Source organism: Rana temporaria, chromosome 2 (assembly GCF_905171775.1).
Source record: "Rana temporaria chromosome 2, aRanTem1.1, whole genome shotgun sequence".
Classification (NCBI taxonomy): domain Eukaryota; kingdom Metazoa; phylum Chordata; class Amphibia; order Anura; family Ranidae; genus Rana; species Rana temporaria.
The window spans coordinates 501664403-501687387 of record NC_053490.1 but is presented as its reverse complement, the minus strand read 5'-3'; the positions used below and the strand labels follow the sequence as shown (position 1 = coordinate 501687387).

The window sequence follows — 22985 nt, the reverse complement described above, 5'->3', positions numbered from 1 at the left end:
GTGCTGCCGGCACTGGAAAGCTACAGATCATTGAGGGAACCATGAATGCCAACATGTACTGTGACATACTGAAGCAGAGCATGATCCCCTCCCTTCAGACTGGGTCGCATTTCAACATAATGACCCCAAACACACAAAGATAACCACTGCCTTGCTAAAGAAGCTGAGGGTAAAGGTGATTGACTGGCCAAGTATGTCTCCAGACCTAAACCCTATTGAGCAACTGTGGGGCATTCTCAAACAGAAGGTGGAGGAGCACAAGGTCTCCAACATCCCCCCAGCTTCGGGATGCTGTCATGGAGTGAAAAAGGACTCCAGTGACAACCTGTGAAGCTCTGGTGAACTCTATGCCCAAGAGGGTTAAGGCAGTGCTGGAAAATTGTGGCCACACAAAATATTGACACTTGCCATTTTCACTTTGGCAGTCATTGTTGCCAGTGGTTTAGATATGTCATTTGTGCTTTGTAAGGAGGGCCCATCACATTCTCTAAAAAGGATTCAATTTACAGAAGTGTAGCGAGTTTGTCTGGGGTAGATTTCCAAGTATCCATAAAATGCTACTAGCATTTCAAAAAGTTAGTTTGGTAAAAGTGTATTTTCTCATTCTATTGTCATGTAACCAAGCTTGAATAAGGCCTAAAGCCAGCCATACATGAATCAAAAATTCAGCCCATCCAGTAGGAACTGGACAAATTTGAACCAATGCAAGGGCATAGTAGGTAATGGGGTGACTAGGAACCATGTACAAATTAAGTTTAATTGTTCCATCAAGAATGTATGCTGTACAAATTGTGTATCACTGGCTCCCGCAGAAGTGGACCAAGTGCAGGAAATGTGTTGGGCCTCTATGATCACCATATAGGGATAAAACTATACTGACAATGTTGGCCGTTCATGATTATATTGCAATATGAAAATTTTTCTGTAATATTTCTATATGAAATAAATAATTTTATTGTCTTAATTTGATTCTATACGAGTTTCTAGAGCCGGTTCACACTTCCGCGGCAAGACTTCGGGAGCGACTCTGCAGGTCGTCCTGAAGACGACTTCAGAGGCGACCTGCAAAACAACTTCGCTCCTATTAAAACGGTTCCATTGCATTGAATGGGACGCGACTCGTCAGGCGGCTGAGCCACCCGACGAGTTGCCCCAGTGTGAACCTGCTCACCGGTTGACATTAAATACCACAGCTGGAAGGATCTCCTCCACCCCCCACAATATGTTAATAGGGGGAATATGATATTTTCATTCTACCTGCTGAGTTTGGGGACATTGGACTGTTCACATACCACCAGAGACCCAATTTTCTTTTAGACATCCCACAACCAGAGATAGTACACTTTTACTAAACTCCAGAGCAAATACTGTTCAAATTAAGTGTTGTCTGGAATTCCACCTGAACAGGAGTACACCTCATGTAAGGGGCCAGGCACCCCTGTGCCTAGATTCAGCTGTACATTTGCAGAAGGGGGATCAATGACACTGCTGCCTCGGACAGTGGTCTCAGGATATTTTGAGAGGTCATGCTGTGCTTTTCTACCAAGATGACCACCTTCATACAGAACAGGAAAAGTAATGAGAAAAATAAACTGCTAGGTGACCCTAGGCCAGGGATATGCAACTACAGACCTCCAGCTGCTGCAAAACTACAAGTCCCATCATGCCTCTGGGTGTAATGCTTGTGACTGTCAAGAGTCTTGCTATGCCTCATGGGACTTGGTTCTGCAAATTGCATATCCCTGCCCTAGGCAATGCTTGGGACCATCCATTTGTTCTCAGCCCTTTCAGATGTTGCTTTAAAAAAAAGTTTTGAATTAGTGAAACAAACAATTACAAAGTTTAATGTTACCAGTGCTTTTATATAAAATTATGCAATGCAACAGTTGCCAACAGCACTTGAGATTAATTTACTGGAACTGAACAGAACCAAACTGCAGACATAACAGAACACGTGTAATAGGTGGTGGTGGTTAAACTGAATGAATAATGCCATACAATTCCATTTTACTGGCAAATTCCAATGACTCCACAGGCCAAACGCCCACCAGCATTGCCAGTTATTAGGCTCTCATTGTCTCCACCTTTTCCCAAGTCATCTTCCTTCTCATGGACCTAAAAAAAATAAAAACAATAAAAAGGGAGTACAGGTTTAGAACGTTTACCAACTTTAATTCAATCTTATTTTATTCATAAGAAGAAAAGGAAGAAACACATAGACAGATAGCGTCTCAACATTACATACAGTGAAAACACTTACATCAGCAGTAAGCAACGTGTTTGACATAACAAACTCATGTCTAAGATACTTGAGAAATGGGAACGAGAGCATGTGTATGCGGACCACTACAAGGCCGTTCAACTAAACAATCCCCAAATATATAATATGAATATTAATTGCATCTACCAACCTCGTATCTGTGAGGGGGTCAGTGTTGCGCCGTATATGGCATATTAGGGGAGAGAATGCATGAGTCTGCAGGCCAAATAAGACATGGGGTCACATAACGAATCAGGAATACTAAGCGGGTCGGGGCCATGATACGTTTAGCTCTATAGATTCCTAAGGAAGCATTTAGAGATCAAGAGAAGGAGAAGAAGCATGGGCAGACAGAGGGGGGCAGAGAGACAGGGGAAAAGGGTCAAGGGACAAGAATCACTCCATCATGGCGTCAGGGTCACATCATCCAGGCCACCCTCGGCCCAAGAGATAAACTCAGAAGAGTATCGGAACATGGACCATGAAGTCCAGGACGTTTACCAACTTTGATAGATTTCAGACTCTCCACACCCAAAACAAAAACCTCAGAGCAAGCTCATCAATAAGGCATATGGAGATTAGCATACAAATAAAGGTGGATTTGTGATATAGAAAGTATTTGTATGACAATTCCTACACCGCCATCTATACCCAATAGGGTGGATTGGCTCAAGGGACCTTCACTTCAGGGAATAGTCTTAACACAATTCAATAGTGAAAGATGGGTGTACATTAGAGCTGCACAATCCTGGCTAAAATAACTTTTGCTTAGAGTAAAGATCACGATTCTCAGCATAACAAATCTTTCACATTATATAAAAAAAATTGGGCTAACTTTACTGTTTTTTTAAAGTTTATTGAAGTGTATTTTTCCCCTCCCCACAAAATGCACTTGAAAGACCACTGCACAAATATAGTGCGACATAAAATAATGCAACAACCGCCATTTTATTCTCTATGGTCTCATCCTTCGATTTTGCGTTTAAATTTTCTTATTTCTTCTGAGAAATCCTCACTTCCTGTTCTGTCCAACTCCACACAGTAATGTGAGGCTTTCTTCCAGGTGTGGAGTGTCGTGCTCGCCCCCTCCCTTGGAATACAGGAGAGTCAGGACGCTCTCTACGTTGCAGAGAAAGGAGCTGTGTGTTAGTGGGCATCCTGACTCCTGTAGTCGAAGGGAGGGGTCGAGCACGACACACCAGGGAGAAAGCCTTGCATTACAGTGTGGAGTTACAGACAAAAGAACAGGAAGTGAGGATTTCTCAGAAGAAATAAGGACATTTAAAAGCAAAATGGAAGGATGAGATAAGTGGAGGAGGACTGCACTAAGGTAAAGGAAGCTATTTAGGGAAATTGTTTTACCTTTACAACCCCCTTTAAATGTTAGGGAGGTCTTGTGCTAGAATTATTGGTCACTTTTTTTTCGGGGGGGGGGGGGGGGGGTTGTGCTTTAAACTACTTTTTGCAAACATGGGACAAAAAGTCCCCATGTGATCATTTTAGGCGACAGGAATTATTGGTGATATGCAGGGTCTAAAAGACTGCTTTACTAAATGTTTTGCAAATCATATTGCAAAACATTTCCTGGCTGAGCTAGCTCATGACAGAGCTCGACTCCAAAACCAACATCACTTCCCAGGTCATACAAAGGGGAGGAGAGTGGACTTGTGTCTGCTCTTAGCCACTGGCACCTTCTATTGAGCTCTCGGGCTAACCAATGGGCAAGCGGAGCCCGGTAAGCATTGCGGGGGGAACCGGCAGTAGGCAAGCAATTGGGCAGCAGAGCCGACTGAATGCTCTCATTTGACACGCTGGAGAATGCCTGTCAGTTTCACACAATCAGTGGCTGGAGCCACTGGATTGTGTGCCATAAACACCCCCCCCCCCCCCACCCCGCTGTTATGTACGACCTGATGGCAAAAAGGGTTAAACCACCCAAGTTTAACCCAACTAGGCCGCCTACAGTGAAAAAGAAAAAAAAAAATCATATTTAAATTATTACACCACAGGACAAGTTATTTGCAGCTCACCTTTCCTGTTAAAGTTGAGGAACTTGTCCCCATTCCTGCCAGTCAGCGAGGCTACAGATATTGGAGCAATTAGAACTTCTAAGCAAATATTTTCCCCAAAAAACCTTCAGCTGCCTGCATCTTTGTTCTACTTGACATTGGGTCAAGGTAACCTGCTTTTACAATTACAGGTTCTGCAAGAATTTCCAGATTTGTGAGTGAATAGACCATCAAGGACTAGTTCCAGCCAGCTCAGTTATATTTTATGCATTTTTAGGAATGAATGCAACTTGGATACCAACATGTAGGCTGGCTAGACTGTTCAAATACTGTCACGTATGGGCAGGCTGAATGTACCCAAGTTAAGCGATCAACTTGGGTACAATGAGCCTTCTGAATTTTACATGCAATTATTGCCAGCAGCAGTACTAGCCACTAGCAGTAATCACTGTTCTCCCAACAGGTACAGATTTCCTCCTGCCTGGAGGGCACAACGGCTGTGGGAGGAATTCCAGTCAAGCGATTCTCTTTCCTATGGTTGCAGGAAAGAAAATTACTCAGTCTGTCTGGCCTTAGGCAATAAAAGTGGAGTTTAAAGCGGTTCTCCACCCTAAAGTGGAGTCCCGCTGATCGGAACCCTCCCCCCCTCCGGTGTCACATTTGACACCTTTCAGGGGGGAGCAGATACCTGTCTAAAGACAGGTATTTGCACCCACTTCCGGCCACACGCTACGGGCAAAAGACGGGTTTTTCTGACTTACCGTCTGTCGCCCGTTGTGTGCTGGGAACACTCGGCTCCCAGCACACAGCGTGTGAGCCAATCGGCGGGCGCAGCGCGACTTGCGCCGTAGGGAACCGAGCAGTGAAGCCGCAGCGCTTCTCTTCCTGGTTCCCTCAGCGTGGATGGCGGGGGGAGCAGCAGAGAGACGAGCGATCGCTCGTGCTCTGCTGCGATCAGCGCTGGACTCCAGGACAGGCAAGTATCCTAATATTAAAAAAGTCAGCAGCTGCAGTATTTGTACCTGCTGGCTTTTAATATTTTTTCCACCATGGCACATCCGCTTTAACCAGCAAATATCAAATTGCCTCTAATGGAATCATGAAGGATTTTCCCCCTGCTGTAGCAAACTGGACCATGCTTCTGTTTTTTTGCCTTTTTCTAGATAAGGGTGCCTAAACAGGTTGAAAATCGCTGCACAATTCTTTACAATCAAGGCGCTCCATTCAAAAAAGTTGAACTAGGTTTTACACAATGCAGCAACATCCACACATGTAGGACACCCAACATAAGAGGTAATTTATGCTTACAAAGCAAAATACCCCTTTGCACACTGGTACCGACTAGTATCCCAACATTTCCCTTCTCACAGCCAACATGGCCCAAGGGGTAGCAGAGAGGAGCAAGCAAAGACAACCGCAGGCATCCAACATCAATTACTGACTAAACTGTTGGGCCAGCAAGCTAAGGTTGTAATGCTGCACATAGTAAATCACTAGCTTTGTGTAACAGAGGCAGGCTTGATAATTTTGGGGCATTTTTCCATGGCACCCCTGAAAAACCCAGAAGGCACCGGGCCTGGTGCTTTAGATTACCCGAGTATAGGATGGTGTATGACGGTTTCCACTTTGCTTTCTCTAAACCCTTTGCTGCAGGAAATGTACATATTGTTTGCATCTGCCCCCTGTAGTGGTCTGATGAGTAATATCACTTACCACTGCTGTGCGTCCAATGATAGAATGCTCTCCTTTTAAACAAATTAGTTTATCTTTAATATTTATATCAGCAACACCACCAACAGATGTTAGATTTCCAAGGTCTCCAACATGCCTAAAAAACAAAGACAGCTCAGAAAGGACAAATTACATAGTTGAACATGCAAGAAGCACCCAAGAGTAAAAAAAGATGTCAACGTTCCCTGTACAGTTTAGGCGCCGCCCCCCCATAGGCAAGAGAAGGTAGCTGGACCTGTAGGCACGATCTAACTGCATTAAGGACAGCAAATTAAATGATTAGCATTCCATAGACCTGCAGGTCATGTCAATGTAAAGCACTTACATGAGCTTAAGGTAGGTTGGCTTTGAGGTTTAGTTCACAGCTGTGGCAAATCACAAAGTACATATGAAATGGAAAAAAAAAAAAATAGCTGAACACCCTTAACTGGCAGGAGTTAACCAGTGAATGGGCAAAAACCTAAACTTATTCCATTGTGATGTTAAACCATTCCAGAGATAGAAATTCGAGATTAATCTCTCCATCTAGTGCACAATTCATGCTCAACTAGTCAGTGATTAGTCCATGTGAACCAACACAACCTTACTGTATATGCAGAATGGTCACTCACCTTGAGTGTAGGCTTATACTCGTAGGTCTATAAGAACTTGGTTGCACAAGCCTCAAATGTCTACTCCTGTTGTGCCACAATCCTCTCCACAGTAATCCAGAATTAGAATTGTAAACATAGAATGCTTCCCATAGTGTAAATCAGTATAACAAATTCAATTTAAATATTACACTTATATTCCATAAGGAATCACACCTTAGAAAAGCGTATTCTGTGGTCTGCTCACTAGGATTTCCAGTCTTGGCCAGAAGTGACATCACCTGGCTGCTGACTGTAGCAGCATTGATTATTAATGCATGATACATTAATGTGCTTTTGCACACTATTAATCACACTGGGTAACTTTATTTGCACTTGTATTCAAACTGTATGTACTATGACTTGTATAGGTTTGTAATATTTATGATTTAGTTGCCAATTTGAGTAAACTAATGAAGTTTGGCTTCCCCAGCAATAATGCCATTACCTTTGTTTTTTATTAAATCTCCATGCCACAGTACAGTCTGCCAGGCCTAGAGGCAGCATATGACTTGATCTGTCCACATGTTGTTTACAGAATGACAGACACCAAACTGAGTAAACACCAGCAGGCAGTCATGTGCACAGCTCATTGTACTGTACATTGGCCTTTGTTTAGATTCTTCATCTCAAGCCATACATCGGTAAAATAAAGCCAAAAACGCTGCTCTAGGAAGGAGAGAAATACAGAGACAACTTATGCCATCTGATTTTTCTAGTAGTGTGGCAAACACTGGCTGATTACTACAAGTAATTTTATTTCTTAGCCAACATTTACTGTTGATTTTGAATGACTTCCAGTAAAACTATATAAAAAAAAAAAGTATATTTACCTCACTTCATCATCTGGCCCACCATGGGTCTTGCCGTGGGGGTTGAAGTGTGGACCAGCACTTACACAGCCTGTGGAGACAAAAACACATGCATCAGGTCAGAATAATGCAATGGTCCCAAAATAGCGTCAAGTGTGTCCGCCATAATGTTGCAGTCACAATAAAAATTGAAAATCACCAGCATTACCAGTTAAGCCATAAATATAGCCCCTATAACTTTTGCGCAAATCAATATACGCTTATTGCTTTTTTTTTACCAGAAGTGTAGAAGAATGCATATCAGCCTAAACGGAGAAATTTGATTTATATATTTTGGGGACATAGCAAAAAAAAAAAAAAACTTCTACTCCAAAATTGTCGCTTTTTTCTTTATAGCGCAAAATAAACAGAGGTGATCAAATGCCACCAAAAGCAAGCTCCATTTGTGAAAAGCGACGCAGTGCTGGATCTAAAAAAAAATGGCCCGGTGGTTAATGATTGATGTAGGCCACTGGTTACAGCCATCTGACCGCATCCTGATGAGTTTCTCTGAAGGTGGATATAGTAATGCAAAGCCATTTTGTTTGCTCTGAGCACCATGATGCTTGTCTTCCTCAGGAGATAGCGTTTCCTAAATGCAAAGATTTAACAATCCTCCCCAGCCTTAGAAACTGGCATCTGTCATCACCTTCCAGTGACCAATTCCCCACTGCCAAGGCTGGGTTGGAAATCAACCAAGCTAGAAGTTACTTGCCTGGCTGGGTAGGAGCACGAGCAGGTGTAGTGGGTATTTGTTCCATGCCAACATGTGTTGAGGCTTTGTGTAGAATAGATATAATAATCAAAAAAATAAATAAAAAAAAGTGGTGATACTGCGCTGTCAGTAAACAAATAGTGAATGAAAATGCAGCAATATATATAAAAAACAAGCTGCGTAATAAATTTGATAATTCAAACCAGAAGCTCAACAAGCATAAATATTTGAAATAATTGTACTCTAGGTGTATTGAAATCACTACAACAGGTAATATAGTAAATGTCCCCCCCCCAAAAAAAAAAAACAGACGCATCAAATGATGGTCAGAAGCTGAAGATTTGCTGATCTTCTACAGATAAAAATGGTAACAAAAAAAAACAAATCGCATGTGAAAATTTGTAGCCGGCTAACACAGCTGGCACTCTGTATGTAGTGATGACGTCAGCACGCCGCTTCACCCTACGTCGTTTAGTCACAAATGACTTTGTCCTGGGGTACGCAAGTCATTTGTGACGAAACGACATAGGGTGAAGCGGCGTGCCGACGTCATGACTACATACAGAGTCCCGGAGTGAACGGGCCGTGTTAGCTGGCTACAAATTTTCACATGCGATTTTTTTATCTTCATATTGTAAGTGCGATTTTATCGATCCAATTTTATATTAAAATGTTTACTGGATTATGCTATGTCAGTCTTCTTTCTTTCCTCACCTGGTTGTAATCACATCTGACCATTTGTGAGCAGTGGGAGACCCATTGGATACCGGAGAAACGATATCCTGCTGCATAGACCCCCCCCCCTAGGCTGGGTTAGAAAGCCATACGCCAACAGAAGATCTCTGGTTGGGATCTTCTTTCGGTAAGAGGCAGCCGTTTAAGAAGGTGGAGGTTTTCTCTATCACATCACAGAATTTAATACAAGTAGGGCAACCTACCTGTTGCAGTGATTAATACACCTAGAGTACAATTATTTCAAATATTTATGCTTGTTGAGCTTCTGGGTTGAATTATCAAATTTATTACGCAGCTTGTTTTTTCTATATTTGTGTAGAATAAGGTTGCTCCAAACAGAGGCCACCATAAGACCCCAGACTTTGAGAACCTCAACGAGGGGAGCTTCTTTCAGCTCAATGTCTAAAGGAAAGGGCTTGTTTTCTGAAATACCTTTGCTTGGGCTGTGTCTAAAACAAGGCCCAAGTATTCCATGCAAAGGGAAGGTTTGAGAGCAGATTTTTGGATTACCCAAACAAATGTCTGAAGTATCTGAAGGGTCTTCTGAACTAGTTTCCCCAAAAATTCACAAAACATCAAGGCACCCTGTGACTTGGATGCCCCAAGTTTGTAAGAGGGCAAGAAGAGGTGCAAGTTGTGACTACGCTGGGCACAGAATAGACCAAATGACTAAAAGTTTGTAAATAGAGAAAATGGCTAAAAGACAGAATTCAGAGTAGTGGTTAATGATTCATACTCTGAACGGTCTAAGGTTATCTGTGGTGTACCCCAAGGTTCAGTGTTGGGACCCTTAATTTATTGATACAGGGTCTGGGATTAAATACCCTTTGCAGACGATACCAAGCAATGCAGTGGAACGTTCTTACAAGATGTCTTAATTTACATCTGACCTAAATGCATGGTTTAACTGGGCAACTGTGTGGCAAATGATAAATGTAAAGTGTAGCCCACATCATACATACTAGGGGGGAGTAGAGCTGGAACAATCAGTTGCGAGGAAGGCTCTGGGGGTTTTGGTAGATTATAAGCTTGATAGCATGCAATGCCAAGCTGCAGTTTTCAAAGCAAAGTCCTGTATTGTACTGAGGTATCAACTGCAGAGCAAGAGTCACAATTTTGCTTCTGTACAAATTAGCTGGACCTCACCTGGAATATGCAGTTCAGCTTTGGACAACAGTTCTCAATAGAGAAACTGGAGAAAGTGCAGAGAAAGGCAACCAAACTGCTAAGAGGCATGGAGGAACTCCGCTATGAGGAAGCATTAGAAGAACCAAATATATTCTCTCAGGGAGATCTCAATATGTACAAATACATAACAGGTTAAAAACGGTGGATCAGGCAGACAGTCATCCAGGCCTACGCCCTTAAGGGGCGGGCGCCTCCTTTCCCGTCACGGCGCATTCGACCAGGGCCATTGGTGCTTCCTGGGCTTTCCGACATCAAGCATCTGTTTCACAGGTGTGTAAAGCAGCGACTTGGTCGTCTGTTCACACTTTCCAAGTTTTACAAGGTTGAGTGCATCTTCAGATGCTTCCTTCGGCCGCAGGTTTTGCAGGCGGCTGTTTGAGTTTGCAACTCCTCTGTTGAGGAGCTCTGCTTGTTTGGGGTGAAGTTGGTTTTTGATTGCTTGGGGACGTTAAAATGTCAAGATTTAAGGAGCTGTGTCCGTCCATGGACAATGAGAGAAAGGAAAATGATCCAAAAAAAAAAAAAAAAAGGCCATAAACCTGGGCGGTAACCACATGAAATAAGAACCCAACAGGAGAGGCAGCATGCTGAAGAGCAGAAGACAAGCAGCAAAAATGTTATTAACACAAGTAGTAACGCACACATTAGATAATTAGATACAGGGGTAGACAACCTCAGCTGTGGTGAAACTACAAATGCCATCATGCCTCTAGGACTTGCGACTGTCAGGATCTTGCAAGGTCTCATGGGACTTGTAGTTTCATCACAGCTGGTAGGCCGAGGTTGCCTACCCCTGCACTAGAACGAAAGCAGGCACATCTTTAAGCAGATGGGTGTCAGGGATCTGAAGAGGCATTCATGGAGTGCAGTGTCATCATACTCAGCGCCAGTGTCCCGGGCTAGGACGAGAAGAGTGCAAGGGAAAGCTTTCATGCAGGAAGTACCTGGTCTCTGGGGAAGGCAGCTGTGACATGCACATGTTCAGAGCTGTGTGCTCCTGCTTTTATTCACCTTCTAGTGAGTGCATTACCAAGTTAAATGTGTTAATAACATTGCTACACTTAGATTGGCACTGCTTGGCTACCATTACAGGAAAAAAGCTTTTGAAGGTCCTGCCTGCTAACAAGTTTCTATTAGCAGGTACAGAATCCAGACATATGCAGCAAGTATTACCAATATCAGGTATGAACTGTCCATATCAATACATCACAAATTTATACTGATACACAGTTCCACCAGCCTTGCCAAGAAACCGATTCACCGTTAATGGACCTATAGCATTTCCCCTTGGTCATTTACACTAATCTGCAGTGTAAAGATGTGAACACCCACCCCCCCTCATTTTACTCTACCTGCATTTTCACACTTTAACCCCCTTCAAGACTGTTGTGCAATCAGCATTTGGCAAACTTGGCAGGGGGGAGCCATGAGCACTGGTGGGTAACCCCAGAAGATGACCAGGCTGCTCTCTGCAAAACCATTACACAGAGCTGGCAAGTTTTTTTTTTTTATAAGTATGCCTTTAGAATCACTTTAAAAGATAAAATCCTATTATTAAAGTCATCCAGTAATGGCAAGCAATTGCAGCAGGCAGTGATTTTCCAAGTAACTGCACGTACCGTTGGTGTTATCTCCATATGCGTGGATATGAAAGCCATGCTTCCCATCAGTCAGGCCAGTGATTTGACCGGTAACGGTTACTGGTCCATCTCCTTCCTATGTTAAAAGAAACATTAATAGCATGCAACCCACATAAATATGACAAACATACACAACTGACATACTGTCACTGGTCAGCACTATAATACCATCTACCAACAAGTGACAGGATCACCTCAACTAAACTGTCTGGCCTGGAGAGGTAGTTTACAAAAGAACCCTTTGAAGCAGCGAGTCAACCAAACATAATGAAGACCCATTAGGACAGGGGTTGACAAATTTGCTTGGAATCTAGGAGCCAGCTAAAAAAAGTTAGGAGCCAGAAAACGCACCCCGTCCCGATGAGCTTGCGCGCAGAAGCAAACACATACGTGAGCAGCGCCCGCATATGTAAACGGTGTTCAAACCACACATGTGAGGTTTCACCGCGATTGGTAGAGCGAGAGCAATAATTCTAGCCCTAGACCTCCTCTAACTCAAAACATGCAACCTGTAGATTTTTTTAAACATCGCCTATGAAGATTTTAAAAGGGTAAAAGTTTGTCGGCATTCCATGAGCGGACGCAATTTTGAAGCGCGACATGTTGGGTATGAATTTACTCGGCGTAACATTATCTTTCATAATATAAAAAAAATAAAAAATGGGGATAACTTTTCTGTGGTCTTATTTTTTAATTAAAAAAAAAAAAGTGTAATTTTTTTCCCAAAAAAGTGCACTTGTAAGACCGCTGCGCAAATACGGCATGACAGAAAGTATTGCAACGATCGCCATTTTATTCTCTAGGGTGTTAGAAAAAATATATATAATGTTTGGGGGTTCTAATTAGAGGGAAAAAGATGGCAGTGAAAATAGTGAAAAATTACATTAGAATTGCTGTTTAACTTGTAATACCAACGGCCACCACCAGATGGCGCCAGCTCACACATCTGGTGGTAATAACTTGTAATACCAACGGCTCACCACCAGATGGCCCCCCTTCCAAGCCAAGTCGCCAGGACCCCATTTCTAGTCGCCATGGCGATCTGGCGCCCAGGATTTGTCGAGCCCTGCATTAGGACCATTAGGGCTTGTGTACATGGGCTTTGAAGTTCCACTAAGGTCAGTCAGAGATCACTTTGTGCTTTGAGTAGGTGGAACAAGCCAAAACCCTAGCATGTACCCTAGCCCTTCCAGCACTGAACCATCGGTATCCTCGTAATTAGAACATTTAAACAAGTGCGTTGCAATTCATTATAGTTCGCACCCCACAGTGCATTTACAGAATATAGTGCACAATTATGAGCACGCTGGAGCACATTTCAATTTTGCAGCAAGATTACTGCAACTTTGTCCCCTCTTAAATTACCTTTCCTAAAAAGTTGCAGATTTTTATACACCCTGGTACATTTTACTGGCAGGCTTGCAATCAAGCAATCTCCCAAGCAAGATGTGTGGTCAAACAGTACAAGTTCTGAAAGGGCCACAAGCTATACATAGTTTTAAAATCTGAGGGGAGAAAAAAAAAAAAGTGGAGCCCCCATGAATGCCCTGACTACATGGGGAGCAGTGGCAAGATATTATGGACTTGAAGTAACCCTTGTTCAAGGGGTACCATTTGTATGTGCACAGCTTTTAGCAATCATGCCCCTTTAGTTTGTTGTTGAGGCTTCAATTGGGAATTGCCAACTTACCTTGTCATTAGATATACTAGTCACCCCGCCACCAATGCCCCCAATATTACCTGCTGAACCTTGCTCATGACTGTCAAGCATTGCATCTGGCCTGGAGTTTTTCCCCTGGCAGCTAGGGGAGTCGCTCTGCTGCAGTAATGCCACTACTTGACTTGTCTCCCCAACATCACACAACAGGGCAGACTTATTGGGATGTGCCAGCTCAGAGCTTGCCTCCCTAATGCTTTTCCCTCTACCCCGCCTGTCACCCAACTTCTCTGCTCTTGTGTCTGCACCCCTGTATCTCCACCCACCTCTGTGCTAGTCCCTGCCAGCACCTGATGGGTATGTTCCAAACACGCTTTCAGGCTCAAAAATGCTTCAGTGTTGCCATCTGCTCCCCTGGATTCAGGACCTGGGCTTCCAAGGAAGCAACCCAGTAACATTTTGTGCAGCAGTATTTACCCTCGATTGGATTCTCAAGAATGCATACATGTCACAAGATGTGCACTGAGTCGCAATTACCATACTAGTTGGACATCGTACCCACCAATTTAATGTGGCCAATCCTAGAACAGGATTTTTACTCTACCCAAATTTACACAGCCATTGGCATCCTCTCCTGATCCTATATCTCATGGCCCTGGGTGCCTACTTGCCATTCTTTTTTCCTCCCCTTCTGACAGCTTCTTCACTACACAACCTACCATTTGTTTTTTTAAGCGGCCAAACCACTTGTTAAAGCTTGTAGGAGTTTGTTCTGACTGTCCTATGAGGCTGCATGACCCCTAACCCTCTGCCTGGACAGTGCTGATTGGGTGATCATCACAGGGCGCAAGAAAACAGCAATACACAAACTGAGCATGTGCAGAGTGTCTTCTAGGGTTCTGTTCCATCAGCAGATTGATTGGGGACTGTGGAAGGGGAGGATCAGAAAATACAGGATCAAACAGCCTTCCTGCACAACACACCCCTTCCATAGCAAGTATAACAAGCATGCTTTACTGCACAGACGCTTTTTACTATTGTGGGTTTGGTAACAATTTAAATTTATTTTATTACTGTTTGTTACTGTGTTTTAACTGTTTGCTTTGCAGAAATGGCAATCAGCTGCAGCATTGATCTGTGTACTCAGACAGCAGCATGCTACTACACTCAGAATACATACATCAGTGCCTGCAGCACTGCAGGAGTAGATTCTTTTTTATTTCCTGCAGATGAGAAAAAAATGAAAGTAAAAACAGTGTATTGCATTAGATGCATAGGGTCAGTGGGCTGTAGTTCCTATTCAGCATATTTTTTCTGGCAGATTTCTATCCACATTGATGTGAATGGAGGAATCCATTACATGCCCAACATTAGGCATGCGGTAGAAACTTTGCTGGCAATACATTGTTTTTAGAGGCCCTAAAATGGCAGGACAGTTCAAACACTCCTCAAATTACCTGGTTATTTGGTGAGAGGCATGTTGAGTGCATGGAAGATTTTTATTGTTGCCACAAGTTTCTGTAGAGATGATTATTTTTTGACACCGAAAATTTAGTTTTTTGGGAAGCCTAGTTGCATACAGGAGCACACAATCCAATGGCCACCTTCAGGCTTTCAAAGTGTGAAACTTGCACATTTAATTTCCTGACTGAATCACCACGATTCTTATAACAAATGTCTAAGAATCTATAAATCATAATATCTTTTAAAAAAAATGTTATGGATCAGCTAAAAAAGTAGTTGAACCTCGGATTGCAAGCATAATTCGTTCCAGGAGTATGCCTGTAATCCAAAGTAATCACATATCAAAGCGAGTTTTCCCATTGGTCAATGGAAACGAAAATAATTTGTTCTGCATCGACTTCAATGGGATGCAATACCGAATGCAGCCAGAGGTGGGGCGCCACCAGAGAGTGCCAAAAATAACTGAGGACACTTCAGCTTGTTTCCTGCACCCCCCTACCTCAGGCCAAATGAGGTACTGCAGGTCAATGTTCGGCTTTTTCTCAGCTCCTGCACCCCTATACCTCAGGCCAAATCAGGTACTGTAGGCCCATTTAGCTTGAATTCTGCTCATCTTGCGAGTCACTCGCAAATCGAGTAAGATTTTTTATTTTTTTTTAAAGTTGCTCGCAAATCAAAAACACATCCCACGGCAACGCCCCCGAATCCCCGTTTTACTTACCTGACCCCTCGAAAGTCCCACGCGCGTCCACGTGATCCTCTTCGGTTCCCAGCCTGGCCGTTGATTGGCTAGGCTGGACGGATTGATAGCAGCCATTGGCTGGCGCTGCTGTCAATCACAGCTGATGACGCAACGCGCCGGTGGGCGGGCCGAGGCATACAGTCGGTGGCTATGCCCGCCGCTGTATCACGGGAGCGCGCTCACAAAAGCTTTCCACCATGCGAGCTCACTCGCATGAAGGTGGAAAGCTTTTGCGAGGAGGAGCCAAGACAGCCGCCGAGGGACCCCAGAAGACAGGATTCGGGGACACTGCAAAACGTGCCGCACAGTGGAGGAAAGTATAAAATGTTTAACATGCCTTTAGTGTTCCTTTAACCTCTGATGAAGACTTCATACAAGTTGAAACTCATTGGGTTGACTTGGTGGATATGAATTATTTTTAATCTTTTTATGAATTCCTCCAGAATATGCATATAGTAGGAATGAAATAAGTTCAGGACATGAAGTGTCTAGACCAGTCAATTTTAAAACGGTTATAATAAAAATTTACTGGAATTGACTATTTCACTATATAATTAGTTAGGCACTTAGTGCGGGGTTCCATTTTCCCCCCCTTTATAGTTAAATAAACCTGTCAGCTTGTAATTTTCAATGAACCGCCAGCATGCTGGTGAGTGCTCTAGGTAGTTTGACGATTCCCCTCATTGTGCAACTGCCTGCCACTACATGTAGGTATGAGCAGACAGATACACTGACAGTCTGCAGGAACCCTGCATAGCACCCATGATCTGCCGATAGTGGGTGCAAGGCTTTTTTCAGGCTGCCAATAAAAATAAATGCACCTTTACCTGCAAAAAGATGTGCATTTTTATTTTAAAAGTGAACTTGTCCTTTAAAGCCAACATACAGAACTTGGATAAATACACAGCATTTCCCAATGCACAATCCACGAGGGAAAAACAAACCGCCAAGTCATCATTACATAGCAAATTAAACTCTGCCATAGAACATGACTCATTACCCTATTATGGGATCTTTTCCAACATCCCATTACATACATCTGCCTTGCAGGCGTAGTGTTTTGGGGCACAGCAGCACTTGCCACAATGTACAAATATATGCACGCTCCTCGCATCTCAGGTTCGCACAACTTTTGCGCTCTGAAATAAGCCTAGGCTCACACTATACGCAGGCATGTGATTGCAATTGCATTCTTTCCTGCACAAAAATATGCTGCTGTTAAAAGCTGTGTGGGGCTGCCATTACTTCTTGATGGCATCCCCATAGCATTATGCAGTTGAGACCAATTGGTTGAGACCTTTTCCCTGCGCTTTCCATGGATATGGCAGTCCAGTCAAATGAATGGGCTGCTGTGCCCACACAAACATGGTTGCAGGGAAACCACAATAGTGTGAGCCTTATCTGGGCAGTAAATTCCTAATGTTGGCATTCTCATGAACTATCCTTGACTTGTTTTAAAGGGTCACTAAAGGCAAACTTTAAAAATAAAAAACAAACATGTTATATTACCTCCACTGTGCAGTTCGTTTTGCACAGTGTCCCCTAACCCTGTCTTCTGGGGTCCCTCGGCAGCTGTCTCGGCTCCTCACAAAAGCTTTCCACCTTCATGCGAGCGAGGTGGAAAGCTTTTGCGAGCGCGCTCCCGTGATACATCGCGGCCGACTCCCGGCACGCCATCCGCTGCGATTGACAGCAGCGCCAGCCAATGGCTGCACTGCCATCAATCCGTCCAGCCTAGCCAATGCATAGGATGCATTAAGGTGAAAAAACAGTTACCTTTACAACCCCTTTAATGCTTCAACACCCCGGGGGACCAAGCGCATGTATAGCACTTGGAGCTGTTCAACTCTGCCCCTTCAAGTGGTTCTAAAGGCTGAAGGTTTTTTTCTCCAGTTGCTCTGCACTCCTGTGACCCGTTTTCAGCAGACAGTGGTCTGAAGCCTACTGACATCACAGAGCCAGACCAGGCTTAAAGCGGATGTGCCACTAAAAAAGTATATTAAAAGCCAGCAGCTACAAATACTGCAGCTGCTGACTTTTAATATAAGGACACTTACCTGTCCTGGAGTCCAGCGCCGATCGCAGCAGATGACGAGCCGATCGCTTGTCACCCTGCTGCTCCCCCCTCCATCCACGGTGAGGGAACTAGGAAGTGAAGTGCTCCGGCTTCACTGCCCGGTTCCCTACGGCGCATGCGCGAGTCGCGCTGCGCCCGCCGATTGGCTCCCGCTGTGTGCTGGGAGCCGAGTGTTCCCAGCATACAACGGGGCACGGACGGGAAGCGAGGAAAAAACCCGTCTTTTGCCCGTATCGTAGGGCCGGAAGTGGGTGCAGATACCTGTCTGTAGACAGGTATCTGCACCCCCCTCCCCCCTGAAAGGTGTCAAATGTGACACCGGAGGGGGGGAGGGTTCCGATCAGCGGGACTCCACTTTAGAGTGGAGATCCGCTTTAAGGATTGTGACCATATGTCAGGATCCACCAACAGGCCTGGACTGGCACCCAACACAGCCTCAGCAAGCTGCTGAGCCTGAGCTGCCCACTCCCACCCTCATATCTTCCAGAGCCCAGAGGGGGTGGGTTGGGTATTAGAGCGGAGAGCCAGTGACCAACAGTCAGCAGCTCACGGAGCTCTGAGTGATCAGCTGTGTTTGATTGCTTGGTTATCTATGTTTAAGCTGGCAGGGGACAGATTGGTGCTACACCCACCTAGGTAAAAACAATTCATACTACTTTAGGGTGAACTTCCATTTTTAAACTGAAATCTCTAAAACTACTTGCATCCACAAGCCAAGACTAACCCAACTAGCCTTCCAAAGAAAAAATTGCTATACATACCTTTCCTAAAGGCGGTCTGGATTCCAGTAGCAGAATAGATGCAGGAGACAGCAAACGGCTGGGAAATGAATGGGACGTGACGTCACCCATAAACCTTCAATGGGGCTCCCATTGTCGGCTGCCTCTCCTGCACTCACCTACAGAGAAGCCACTGCCAGCAGCTCAGCGTGGGACCGGAGTGGATTCAGAAAAGGTATAATATATATAGCGATTTCTTTTACAGGGCTAGATAGGAAAGTCTTAGATGGTGCATGTTTGTCAATTTACAGATTTTAGTTTAGCCTAAACTACTTTAATTCTGTTTTGACACAAGAGTTACATTCACGAAAGGCATTTTAGCAGATCCACATAGGAGACAGCTACACTAAGCTTGGCTTTTCACATCTGATCCGATCCTTCCTGTGTTTCTGGCCTGTTGGTTTTGTCCCTTTGACCCAGTTTTGTTGAGTGTAAAGTCCAAAGAGCAGCATGTGACACGTTATGGTCTCTGCAAAGCTTAGAGGCCTAGCCAGGGTCCTCTCTAATCCCCATTCACAGTAATGAGATAAAAGCCTTCTGCTACTAGAGGCAGTGAGAAGAGGGATGGGATGTTTCAACAGCAACCTCTTTAAGACTAAATGTGTCAAGTGTTTGGCTCCCAGGTGAAAGCTTTCTGCAAACTGAAGCTGAACACTGAAGTAGGTGGAGGCCAGCTCCTTGCCAAGGGAGGATTATAAAATACAAAGCAGTCCAGATTATGCAACCTGCAGCCCCAGAGTACAAGAGGCGTATGCAGAAGCTTATGCAAGTACCTGACATGGAGTGCAGGTAAAGACATCCAGAATTCGATCTCAATGTGCAATAAAAGGGAGTATGAAAAGCAGGCAAGTGTCACATCAAGGTCAAAAATCATCCTCTGACAGAATGTCCCAAAGTGACCCCGCTGCTACAGCAAGATCAAGACATGAGCATGTAAAAGAAAAAACACCTTTAGGGAAAGTGGGGGGGGGGGTCCCATCTCCTGCAGAGACAGGAAGGTGCCACTGGTACCAGTCACATACCAACTAGCAGAAGGAACCCCAGTGCCAGGCCAGAGACCAAAGTAACCAACAGCCATCATAACTCTTAATAATCATGACTCCACCAAATCATTAAACATTTTACAGGGTGCAGTCTGAAAAGAATTCCATCCCAAGCCCCTGGTCACAGTGTATACTCCAGGAGAGAGTACTGAGGGAAGGAGACTGAAGAAAGGTTTTCTCATATCACATAAATTAAAGGGCATCTAAAAGGTTATTTTTTAAACAAACCTGCCATACTTGCCTCCTCTGTGCAGTTGATTTTGCACAGAGTGGCCATGATCCTCTTCTGGGGTCCCTCAGCGGATCTTTTTCTCAAGTGCCCCATTGGAAAGCCGCTCTCCCTTGGGGCACCCATGCGGGTATACTCCTGTGTCCTGCTGCTGCATCTATTGACAGACAGGAGGACCAGGCCTCGCCGCCTTCAGTCATTGGTTTTGATTGACAGCAGCAGGAGCCAATGGCTGTGCTGATATCAATCCAATCAAAACCCAAGACACCGGCTGGAGCTGGTGTGCTCGTCCCCGAAAAGACTGGGTAAGGGCAAGCAAGAGGGGGGCTGCAGCATTACAGGAGGTTTTTCACCTTACTGCAAAAAACCTTGAGGGTTTACAACGTCTACCTGCACAAAAAAAACCTGTAAGGCAAATGCATAATGAGCTAGTATGCACCATAAACTAGCTCATTATGAAATACCTTAGAACAGGGCATCTGCATCTGATACCAGTCACTGCCGGGGGAGCCGACATTTTCCCCTTGGCGTGCCTTCCGGTTTCGTGGCTGGCGTTGAGTGGCCAAAACCGCAATTACATCACTCCAGCGCACACTAGTCTTTTTTGCAGGGTCCTGCAGCATTTGCCGGACCTTCAGAGTGCATGCGCGGTGAACATCTCCTAAACGGTGCACCTTTAGGAGATATTAATTTTACCTAGAGGTAAGCCTTACCTGTAGGGGGTATACCAGTGTTTCTTAACTCCAGTCCTCAAGGCGCACCAACAGGTCATGTTTTCAGGATTTCCCTCAGTTGAAATGGCTGTGGTAGATACCAAGGCAGTGAAACTGATTAAATCACCTGTGCAAAATAATTGAAAGCCTGAAAACATGACCTGTTGGGGCACCTTGAGGACTGGAGTTGAGAAACACTGGGGTATACAACCGCATGTTGAGGGGCAAAGGCACATTTCGCGCACTGCTTTTAAAGCGGATGTCCGCCCAAAAAATTATTAAAAGCCAGCAGCTACAAATACTGCAGCTGCTGACTTTTATTAGCTCAGTTACCTGCCCTGGAATCCTGCGCCGTCGGCAGCAGAGTGACGAGCGATCGCTCGTCACTCTGCTGCTACCCCCACCGCCATCCTCGGTGAGGGAACCAGGAAGTGAAGCGCTCCGGCTTCACTGCCCCATGCCCTACTGAGCATGCGGGAGCAGGGGTGTGGAGTCGGAGGAAATTTTGGGTACCTGGAGTCGGAGGAAATTTTGGGTACCTGGAGTCGGCAAACAATGCACCGACTCCAACTAAATTTAGATTTTCGAAACATTTATCTACCGAGTCCACAGCCCTGTGCGCGAGTCGTGTGCGCCGTGCTCACTGGTCCCCGCTGTGTTCTGGGAGCTGTGCGTTTCCCAGAACACAACAGGGGGGGGGGGGGGGGATCTGACGTCCTGCCCACAGACTGTGTGGCCCGGAAGTGGGTGCAAATACCACTTTAGGGTGGAGCTCCGCTTTAAAGACAAACAGCCTTTGCGACCTTCTGCAGGAGCCAACACCTTAATGGCACCAAAACGCAGATGGCAAATGCAGTGTGCTTGCAGGAGACAGACTCATTGTCTAGCAGTAACATGCAGTTGGGCATGGAGTTCTATTTTTTTGGGTAGTGCATGCATTTTTTGTACAGTCCAGCACATTCAAATGAATGGACTGCAAAAAAAACCTGCAAGGGAACGCAGACCTATGCAATTTCGATGTGTAATCAACGCTTAAAGCGGAGTTCTACCCATATAAAAATCAGCAGCTACAAAGTGAAGCTGCTGACTTATTAATCGGACACTCACCTGTCCAATGGTGCAGGCGTACAAAGCGCCGCTCCTCTCTGCAACGCCAGCATTGTCACTGTGGGAGCCAGGCACGCACTGCGCATGCGCAAGCCACACACCATGACTGGCCGGCAATCTGACGTGACCCAGAAGATTGCAAAGGGGGGGGATAGGTGACATTATATCCAGCGCCGAGTGTATCCGTTCCCCCCCCCCCCCAAAAAAAAATTTGGCATGTCAGGGGGTCGCCATCATTTAAAGCAGAAGTTCAATTTTTTGGGTGCAACTCCGCTTTACGCTGAACGCCAAGTGAGGGAAACCGTAGGCGAGTCAAGCAGGAATCACACTCCTATTCAATGGGCATGCGACTTTGTATTGACACAAATCACACTAAAAAGTTATGCAACTAATGTAGGCGGGGCCTTCATATGAGAAGAAAAAAAATCTCCACCCTAAAGGGGGGGGCCACTAGAGACCTAAAACTACTTGTGTAAAGAACTACAAATCCCAGCAATGCCTTATATCATACTCAGCAAGCCCTTACACGCAGGTGAACCACAGATACCAGCAATGCCATAGTTGCCAGGCAACACAGCACTACTGACGCCATAAGTGAAACACGTGACAGGTGCATCCCCCCCTCAGGGGCCCCAAATGTACACCAACCCGGGGCCTACACCCCACACGTGACGCAGCAGGCCGGGCCAGGCATGACACGCAGCGGACAGAGGTGAGCTCACACTCCGGGGACAGCCCGGGCACAGAGGACGATACTCGCCTGTTCGAAGCGGACCACGCCGGTCACCTCAGTGCTTCCTTTCAGGACACAAATCGCCTTCATTTCTGCAGAGCGCGTATCAGGCGGAGAAGAGGGCGTCCCGCTCTTATATAAGCACCAAGACGTCACCGGAGACGGCGGGGAGAACCAACCAATGGAAACACAGCTCCCGAGCGGCACGAACCAATGGAACCACGCCCAGGGGGGGGCACGTGAGGTGACCCGCTGCGGAGATTGACAGCTGTCTGTTAGAGTGAGCGGCTGAGGCGGTGGGGGCGGGGTTACCAAATCCCCAATCGTAAACGGCAAATAAAAAGTGTCATACACGTTCCTGTGTGTCTGACGTCACACTGTGATGTCATACACGTTCCTTTGTGTCTGAGGTCACACTGTGATGTCATACATATTCCTGTGTGTCTGAGGTCAACAAATCAATATATACGCTTATTGCGATCTTTTTATTTTATTCTAGCAAAAAGGAAAAAATATAATTTTTTTCAAAATTTACGCTTTTTTGTTTTTTATCGCAAAAAAAAAAAAACAGCAGAAGCGATCAGATACCATCAAAAGAAAGCTCTATTTGTGGGGGGGAAAGGACATACATTTTGTTTGTGTACAGCCTTGCACGACTGCGCAATTGTGAGTTAAAGCGACGC

At 45.0% G+C, this 22985-nt stretch overlaps 1 protein-coding gene across 1 annotated transcript; it reads right to left on the bottom strand.

Annotated features, from left to right (window-relative positions):
* Positions 1–1841: 1841 nt before the first annotated feature.
* On the bottom strand, positions 1842–22433 carry SOD1 (superoxide dismutase 1). The gene is made up of 5 exons (XM_040338866.1): positions 22330–22433; positions 11738–11834; positions 7463–7532; positions 5983–6097; positions 1842–2115 (listed from the first exon to the last, which is right to left on the bottom strand). Exons 1-5 carry the CDS (start codon positions 22390–22392, stop codon positions 2008–2010), a joined length of 453 nt encoding a protein of 150 aa, XP_040194800.1. The 5' UTR covers positions 22393–22433; the 3' UTR covers positions 1842–2007.
* Positions 22434–22985: the final 552 nt, after the last annotated feature.

What these genes read in the sequence shown, in the direction of transcription:
- SOD1 (XM_040338866.1), bottom strand. Translation starts at nt 22,392, where the DNA reads ATGAAGGCGATTTGTGTCCTGAAAGGAAGCACTGAGGTGACCGGCGTG. An exon ending in GCGTGGTCCGCTTCGAACAG is followed by an intron (nt 11,835 to 22,329) that starts GCGAGTATCGTC and finishes CTTTTAACATAG; the next exon opens with GAAGGAGATGGACCAGTAAC. An exon ending in GGGCCAGATGATGAAGTGAG is followed by an intron (nt 6,098 to 7,462) that starts GTAAATATACTT and finishes TTTGTTTTTTAG; the next exon opens with GCATGTTGGAGACCTTGGAA.